The sequence below is a fragment of the Phaeoacremonium minimum genome (assembly GCF_000392275.1).
Source record: "Phaeoacremonium minimum UCRPA7 unplaced genomic scaffold PA7_03_scaffold_385, whole genome shotgun sequence".
Taxonomy (NCBI): Eukaryota; Fungi; Ascomycota; class Sordariomycetes; order Togniniales; family Togniniaceae; genus Phaeoacremonium; species Phaeoacremonium minimum.
In genome coordinates, this window is record NW_006921288.1 from 23,795 (window position 1) to 32,672 (window position 8,878).

General features: G+C 47.6%; 1 protein-coding gene across 1 annotated transcript; it reads right to left on the minus strand.

The window, feature by feature from the left end:
- Window positions 1-490: 490 nt before the first annotated feature.
- Window positions 491-2,379, minus strand: UCRPA7_5063 (putative mfs transporter protein; the record flags this gene model as incomplete). The annotated part of the gene is made up of 5 exons (XM_007917610.1): window positions 491-790; window positions 1,200-1,263; window positions 1,321-1,613; window positions 1,677-1,873; window positions 2,085-2,379. The coding sequence occupies 5 exons, from the start codon at window positions 2,377-2,379 to the stop codon at window positions 491-493; spliced, it is 1,149 nt and encodes a 382-aa protein (XP_007915801.1).
- Window positions 2,380-8,878: the final 6,499 nt, after the last annotated feature.

Sequence of the window (8,878 nt, forward strand, 5' to 3'; positions counted from 1 at the left end):
GTCTTAGAAAATCTAGGAGAAATTTTGTCAATTGATGCTGCGGTAGATCTCGCTGAGGAATGGGCTATTCGCCACCGTCTCTTGACTGAGTCCAGCCTTTTTAGGTGGTGATAACGAGATAAGCAGTCTTACAGGCTGTGTGACAACCTTGGCACTGTCATGAAATTGCCCAATTGAACTTGGCATGCACTCCATTTAAGCTACGGACAGTACATAAGACGCACTCATCACTCAGAAGACTCGACAGGAAATACGAATTCTATCTTTCATTACATAGGCCACCAATATATTTCGAATATTGCTACATACAGAAACATCTATAATCAGCTCTGTTGTTCTACGTAAATTCGCTTCATCTAAGAGTAGGGTAAGAGGGGGCAACGGCCCGACAAAGATTCCTGCCGAGAGCAGTACAGCGATGGCTCCTCTAGGCTACAAGGATGATTGATGCCACAGACAGTATAATTCCTAGGTCGGAGCAGGTCTTGAGTTAGAAGGTGAATCGCCACGAGGGATGGTCGTCACCCATATTGTCTAAGTCCTCAGCTTCGTCGGTGAATCGATAGTCGCGGCCACCACTATCGCGAATGCGATTCTCTCTGCGCAGCCCAAAGTAATACACAGTGGAGAGCAACCCGTTGCTGACCAAGAAGACCAGGGAGACGATAACGCCTGTTCTATAGAGAGGCGCCTCGCGGTTCATCCAGATGTTGCTTCCGACAATGCCACCTATGTTACCTATTCCGAGAATCATTGCATTGCCAATAGCTCTTTTGAAGTGTCCGGCAATCTAAGTACCAATTGTCAGCAATAATCGAGATATAGAGGACAACACAACTTGGGAAAATTACCTGATAGTTTACCCATGCCAAAACAGTGGGTAAGGTGGTGAATGCAGTGATTCCAGTCAAGAAACACGCAAAGTAACGAACTCCAACAGATACAGAAGTACCTGCCAACATGATTCCATAGCCAGTAATTCCTGGTATTAAGGTGATTAGAGTCATCTTGTAGCGGCATCGGAAGCGATCGGTGAGCCAGGCACAGGTCAACGACACAACCGTTGCCGCGAGATATACAGGAATGATCCTGACCTGCGCCTCAGCGGATGTAAAACCCATGTCCTAGATTCTGCGTCAGAGAGGCTTCAAAATAGGGCGAGATGTATGTAAAAAGCAAATGGCTCTTTGAAAACGTACCTTGATCACAGTAGGCAGGAAGAATGAGACGGAGTAGGTAGAGGTGACAATCGTTATATGCATTCTGCATCAAGCATTAGTAAGTCAAGGCTAAGGACTCCTGAGGAGAGGATTGACTTACAGAATACCAAGCCAAATTTTCCAGTCGGTGACGATCCTTCGCACTGCTGACTTGTTCAATCTATCCATTCTGGCGCCATTGCCATCGGCATCGCCAGCGTCGGCAGCAAGCTTCCTTGTAAGCCGTGCCTTTTCATCGTCCGTCAACCATTTAACCTTATCGGGCCATTCAACGACCCAGAATTTGCATATCACTCCAATAATGGCTGTGATGATACCCTCAATGATGAAGATCCACCGCCACCCTTCGTAGCCGCCAACTCCGTCTAACTTTGCAAGTGCAAAGGCAAGAAGCTAGCCATACTTGTCAGCCAAGCTCCCGAGAATCACGTTACAGACTACGGTGCAGATACTTACACCTCCGAATGCTCCAGCGATGATGATAGATGATAAGAACAAACTAAAGCGCCATTGAAGTTCGTACCGAGCGTAATATGCCGACATAAGGTATGTTCCGCCAGGGAATACTCCCGCCTCGAAGATACCCAAGACAAGCCGCAGCGATATTAGCCCTGCAAAGTTCTTGACAAGGCCTTGGCCGACAGTGACTATGCCTATTGCAGAAGAATTCAGTCAATACATGTGCGAAATTACTAATTGCGTTCAACGATTAGGATATTGGAAGCTTACCCCAGCAAGTGATTATGATACAGAACCAGGTTGAGGGATTCAACCTCTTAAGGAAGAGGTTACTCGGGACTTCCGAAAGAATATATGTAATGAAGAAAATGAAGAGCGCAATAGAGTAGTCACTCCCTGTCATACCGAGGTCCTTCTCCAGTCCCTGAATTTTGGCATTGCCAATGTTGGTTCGATCAAGGTACGACATGACGAAAATGGTGAACAGTGGAGGAATTACCCGCAAGTCGAGCTTTCGGAGCAATGCTTTGTCACTGATCGCATCGGCAATGACGATGCTTTCGCCCGACTCGACATTTCCATTAGAGCTTGCTGAATTGACTTCTCGCTTGTCATCCATTGCCACCTTTTCGGGATCCATATCCGAGTCGAGCGTTTGCAGACTCAATGTTAGTTCTGATTTAAAAAGGGGTGTGATCATGTAGGTTGCACAACAAGCGCACAATAAGTCTTATATGCACGAATTTTGTTGTTCTTCATCCATTTTGCTTATCGCTGCACTCTCCGGGTTGACCATACTGAGTTCTCAAGATCCTTTATTAGAAGGCTCCACCGGGTCGGTTAGTTCATTCTTAGGGGCTGTTTGATATCTGAAGCCAATCACAGAGCGGTCCGGTCTGCTGACATATTCCCAGATCTCCTATCCCCGGCGCCCGGCTTTCTTGCAAGAATCTATGGGGCCTGTTCGTGGTCCACGGCAAGCCGACAACTGGGTGTTTTGTAAATCAATATCAAGATGCATCGATCCATAAGATCATATCTATTGCGACGAACGGTGGCGTGAAAATATCCTACCATATCCGGCACGTGCTCACCCCTCCTGCATTTCATCGTGGGCAGTAGTATCGCGGCGGACACAGAGTAAGCTTGTGCATGCCCAAAGAGCATATGCTAACAGGTATCAAGGACGTAGAGACAACATGGATGGTATTTAGCTTGTCGTTATAATAGCAGTCTAAGTCTATTATCTATTTGTATCTAGATACCACTCGTTCTTGACATGATCAGGCTTCTTTATTTATCTCCTACCCGGCGGGACAAGACGGAGTCGCTGTGAATGTCGCGTTTGAAGCTCATACTTGTGAAGTGAGGCTGACAACTTTGGACTAGCCTGTACATGAAGCCCCCGTACATTATTGCAAATTACTCCTGACACCTTCTTGACATATAAGTAAACAATTGAACTAAATGAGCAAACAGCTTGCTTTACTTCTAAGTCAGTGGGCTTTTTTTTTGGGTTCCCTTATCGCAATTGACTAGCTGGTCTCCCTTTCCTATACAAAGTTCTGAGTACTGCGAATTTGCGCCTCTCTGCAGGATTTCGTACCGGTGCTAGGGTTGAGACACGAGGACCAATGAACTCTGGGTCCGTCTACGGACCCTAATCTCATAGGACCGGAAGTGCTCCACCAGGCCTGCCAAGAATACCCAGATAAGGCGTGGGGATTCTCGCCTTGACTCAAAGTTTATTGGATACGTAACGCTAAACATCCACCATGCGTGAGCCAATCATAGGAAGGTCCGTTGTGCATCATTGGGGTGAAGTATCTTTGAATGCCAAGTATGGCATCGCCTAGAATACCCCTTATTCTTCTGGTCTAGGTGAAGATCGGAAGCAGGATCGGAAAGCAGACTTAGGAGAATCGAATACTATCTCCCATGTTTGCATTCAATTACCGAGGGCTCCGCGGAAGTGCTTCTCAGGATGGCAAACACTGATCTGGATCCGTTTGCTAACCCTGTAACCAGCAAATCAGGGCAAAGGAGCGATGGGTGAGTTAAGAGCCATGAACCTCAACACTTCTAGATTGCTATTTTGCTTGGATTGAGTGTTGACCGGTGGCAAATGCTTTGGATGCTAGTACTGCCTACTTAAGCTTGCATAGCTTGTTACGTATTGGGAGTAAAGTTCTCACGGCCGTCAATTATCCCTTGACAAAAGCTTATACGATAATAGCAATCACACTTTCACGGCTCTACAATTCTTTAGTGGACACACGATCTCCTACAAAGCATCATGGCCCCATCCGCCGTCTCGCCGCCTTCACACGCACCGGCGCCTAAGTTGAACGGTCAAGAGCTTCGATCGAAGGAGTACTTCGACCAACGGGCAACTGCTGAAATGAAACGATACTTCAAAGTTGAGCAACGTACGCTTCAAGAGACACTTGCTTGTGCCTGCAGGGTGATAGCCTCTAAGCAAGAAGAGGCAGGCCTTGCAGGCCAAATCTCGGCTCGCTCCGAGAGGGGCGAGGGCTTCTACTGGACTCTCCGCTTTGGTTTGGGTTGGGATGAGGCCACACCCGAAGACTTCATTGAGGTTGACGGTGATCTCAACACTGTCACTGGTACAGGCATGCCTAATCCTGCGACAAGATTCCATCTATGGGTTTATTCCGCCAGGCCCGATATCCATAGCATCGTTCACGTTCACTCTCCATGGGTACAGGCGCTCGTAGCAGCTCGACAGCCTCTAATTGTTGCACAGATGGACATGACACCATTCTACAACGAGTGCGGATACCTAGGGGACTGGCCTGGTGTTCCTATTGCAGATCAGGAAGGCGTGATCATCACTAGAGCGCTAGGGGATAAGAGTTCTATTCTTCTTGCTCATCACGGACTTTTGACAGCAGGAAAGTCCATCGAGATGGCAACTTATCTCTGTGTCTATCTTGAGCGGGCAGCTCGTACCCAAATCAGGGCATCCATCCTAGGACCCATACAGAAAGTCGACGACGCACTTGCCGCTGAGGCTGGCACTTACCTGCGTCAGGATGGGATTGTGCGAGCTACATTCGAGTATTGGTTTCGCCAAACTCAAGGTTACAAACCTTTGGTGCTATGATATTCTAAGGAATTGAGATGTGTGGATAAAAGTCTCGGCCATTCTTGAATGTTAGTGTTTGCTCTTGCCGAGCAAATTTGTCTAGCGAGAACTATGACCCCACGTGGATAGATGAAGTCATTAAGGCTCGTTGGCGACGCTTCGGCAATGCTTCCATAAGGTTTCTGTAACGAGAATGTAGTAAGTGGCAATAATAATGATTAGACACCCTCAAATAGTGTACAGTAGTCTATGCACTTACAATTGAGTGCATGTTCTCTATATAGAGATAGTTGGATATAGTCGAACACCACTTTTCATCGTGCGAACCTCCTTCATCACCATGATATCTGTATTGATATATTTGATTGACCCGAAGAACATTAGGGGTCAATATGGAAATGGAAGTGTTGCAAAAGCTTTCGAAAGCAACACGGCGTTCTCGGTAGGCGGCGCATTTGCTTGCTGTAGCTCGGAGAGCCGAACGCTGGTCCGAACAACAGTTTCCACCCGGTCATCCCGCCGAGTCATAAAACTCGAAAACGCATCCTCAATGCTGGAGATACCTCTAACACACTGTGCCAACACAACTACATCTTCCATTGCCATGCCTCCACCCATAAGTGAGCGTAAGCGGTGGACAGTTTGTTTAGACCCTGTGTATGGACGGTACCGCAACAAGTCTAATCTATAGTCAAGAAAACATTCCAAGGGGCTTGTTTGCAGCCAAAAGGAGTTTTGAGACAAAGGTACCAGCGCCTCGACCATGGACATTTTCAAAATCGGCTACACGAATCCAGCGGTCGTAACCATTATTAGGCGAACGAATAACACAAACTCATCCTACATCTACGTGGAGTCAAACGTCCGACTGATATATGAAGCAGGTGTTCCCAATTTAGCTGGAATAGATGCTGTCGGGCTAATTATGACGGGCCTTGATGTTCCCTTTGGGCTGACGCTGCACTGGGAGCTGGATAATCTGGTGAGTGCAGGGCTGACGCAGCAAAAGCATTGAGGGCTGCTACGAGTTTGGCAGCCAAATGGCATCGGTTGGCAGACCGCGGCGTTGTGAGAAGCGGCTTGCGAGCTAACCTTGTTTTATTGAATTCAAACCCTCTGATGAATATTAATCATACCAAAGCCATTGCACGCGTATGTGTGGGTTGTGTCGAGGTCGAGAAGATTGCTCGAGCAGCTTGACAACTTGCACAATAATAGTCTCGAGGTATGGCATATCTTGCAAAGATTATTATCATTACGTGCTATCTCCGCTAATCCTGAATTGGCCAACAATGCGCGAGGACATAGCTCTTGAACTGAACCGTGGAGGAGCAGGCTGACAGGAAGTAAACAACCAATTGGACCACAATCGCCCTGGGGCCAATTGGAGGCACAGCACCTCGCGTGACAATTAAATAGCTAGGTGCGAGGTCTGACAGGGATCGATGAGGACTGAAAAGTCGCAGGGAAATAGTCCGCGATACGTTACCTCGACAGGGTCAACTCACCAGCAGTGCGGGGCCCCGGAGTCTGGATGATGTCACTTACCCTTGCTGTTGTCACTTTACACGAATTTTCTGATCACGTCGGAAGTTTTGCCTATTACATGTTCTACTTCCTCCTGTGTAGGGCCCAATCCATGCCAACATTCTAAGAGCTGGGCCAAATGAGCTCAAGTCTTTTTCTTGCCCTCTGGCTTCATCTCAATCCACCAATTTTAGATGTAAAAATGACAGCGAGGTAAGCCAAGTTACAGGTGATCCAGGAACAATTCTTTGATCATGAGGGGAAATTGTGGGCCTGTAAGTTGACCTGGTGGCATTCGGTAACATTTGACAGGGACGAAGGATCACAGCCCCTCCACCAAGTTCGGACCATCAATGGCATTCGTGCGCGTAAAGACGGGGTAACTGGAGAGAGCGCCGAGAATAGGCCGCGCATCTTATAAGACTTCAATTATCTTCCAAATGCAATCGTAAAGTCTTGAGCATTTCTCCCCGGGTCGTTCCTCTCTCTTCAGTGGCGCTGCAAATATGCGGCTGTTCAATTACTTTTCAGGGGCAGCCCTGCTACGTCTCGCTGTCATGGCAGCTCCTGCGAGGAACAACCACAATGGCCAACATCCCCAATTCTATAATTCTGCTCGGCACGCGGCTGCAGATCCATACGCCTTTTACGATTCTAACAGTGGCCAGTATTATGTATATTCTACTGAAGGAGCCGATGATGGATATAACTTTGCGATTTACAGTAGTCCAGATCTTTCGACTTGGCACAAGCAACCTGGTGGCGTCCTTAAAGCCTGCTTCGATGTCGATATGAACCCAATTGAGGGTGGCCAGGCTTGCTGGGCTCGTGACTGGTTCTGGGCACCTGAAGCATACTACAATGAAAAGACAGGATGGTACTTCTTCCTTTTTGCGGGACGCCTGCTTGAGGACATGACGAAAGACTACTTCCGCTATTCGGCATTTGAGGAACCTTCTAAGATTGGAATAGCAGTATCCCGCTCGCCAACGGGTCCATTCAAGGAAATCGAATCGAAGCCAATTGGCTGGTATCCGTTTGACCCAGACTATCACGATATCAATCTCATCATGGATGAGACACAGATGCTGCCGCCTCAGAGCCTTAGCCAAGGACAGACTGCGCCGAAGGGCACATTCATTCCCACAATTGATCCGAATATCTTGTTTGACAAAGATGGTCGCATCTACCTTTATGCATCACGGAATGCCTATAGGAATTGGAATTGGGACGATACTCTTGGTAAATACATTGAAGAATCAAATATCATTGTGGTCGAGTTGGAACGGGACTGGTGGGATGACCCAACCGCATCAACCATGCCAGAGATTGTGGCATCGCAGGTCAACATTCATGCCAAGGATGCACCAAAAGTGCCCTGCAACATCACTGCTTACAATGGCACAGGCGAGATTGGTAACCCTCCTCGAAAGGATGGCTGGAAAACTGTTATATCGTATGGAGACGACCCTCAGGAGTGGGAGAATTTCCATGTAAACGATTACCAAAAGTACAATGGCACGAAGAAAGACCGGCGGTGGTCAGAAGGCAGCACAACTATTTCAAGACCTAGCCCCGAAGGTAAAGCCGTCTATCTACTCACATACAGTGCCAACAACTATGAAGCATCTAATTATGGTGTTGGATTTGCAACGGCAGAGTCGCCACTTGGCCCATTCCGCAAGTCGGCGAGCAACCCGGTTCTTTCTCAACTGCCAGATTCGGCGATTCCGATTTACTCTACCGGGCATGGAAGTATTGTCGCTTCTCCGCCTCATAATAGCAAAGAGAAGGTCGGTGCACAGGAAGTCACGCTAAGGACTCCTGAAGGATCAGAATTATTCTACGTCCACCATGCTCGGAATGACACTACTAGCAATCGATCCATCTTCACGACGCGTATGTCACTCAATGGATCAGATATTCACTTCGGCTCCAACGACGCCATAACGATGCACCTGACACCATTTGATCAGCCGCTACCGAAGAACACGTATCCGATCAAATTAGAAGCTAGAAAAACTACGGGTACAGAGCAGACATTCACTGTTCGAGTAATTTCAAAGCCTGGTGCGTGGTTCGATCTTCTCGAGAGCTCCAATAGGGTTGTTGGCCTTCCGGGATCCATACTTGCAACTTCTACAGAAGAGGACAACAGCCGAGAAGGCTCGTTTGTCTTTGCATTTGACGAAAACAGTATTACCGAGTTGGCTTATCAACGCTTGAGCGTAGATGATACCTGGTCAACCGTGGTCAGCAAAAGTATTTAGCGTTACCTCATAATAGTACATAATAGGCCATGACTATTCCAGTGGGACCAATGATCAACCCTTTGCAAGAATTGACATTGCTCATAGTGGATTGATACAACATATTGCGAACTGCTGTCCACTTATTGAATGCACGAATCATTCCTCTGGTGCAAAATGCAACAGCCGTGTATATGTCCCTAATGTGGTTAGTCCCCCCCACCCCAGCTTTTACTGGCAGTGCCTCACGGAGGGCTTATTAGAAATCCGGATCGTTAAGAAATCAGACAAAAGCTGCCTCTGGTGCGCTGAAA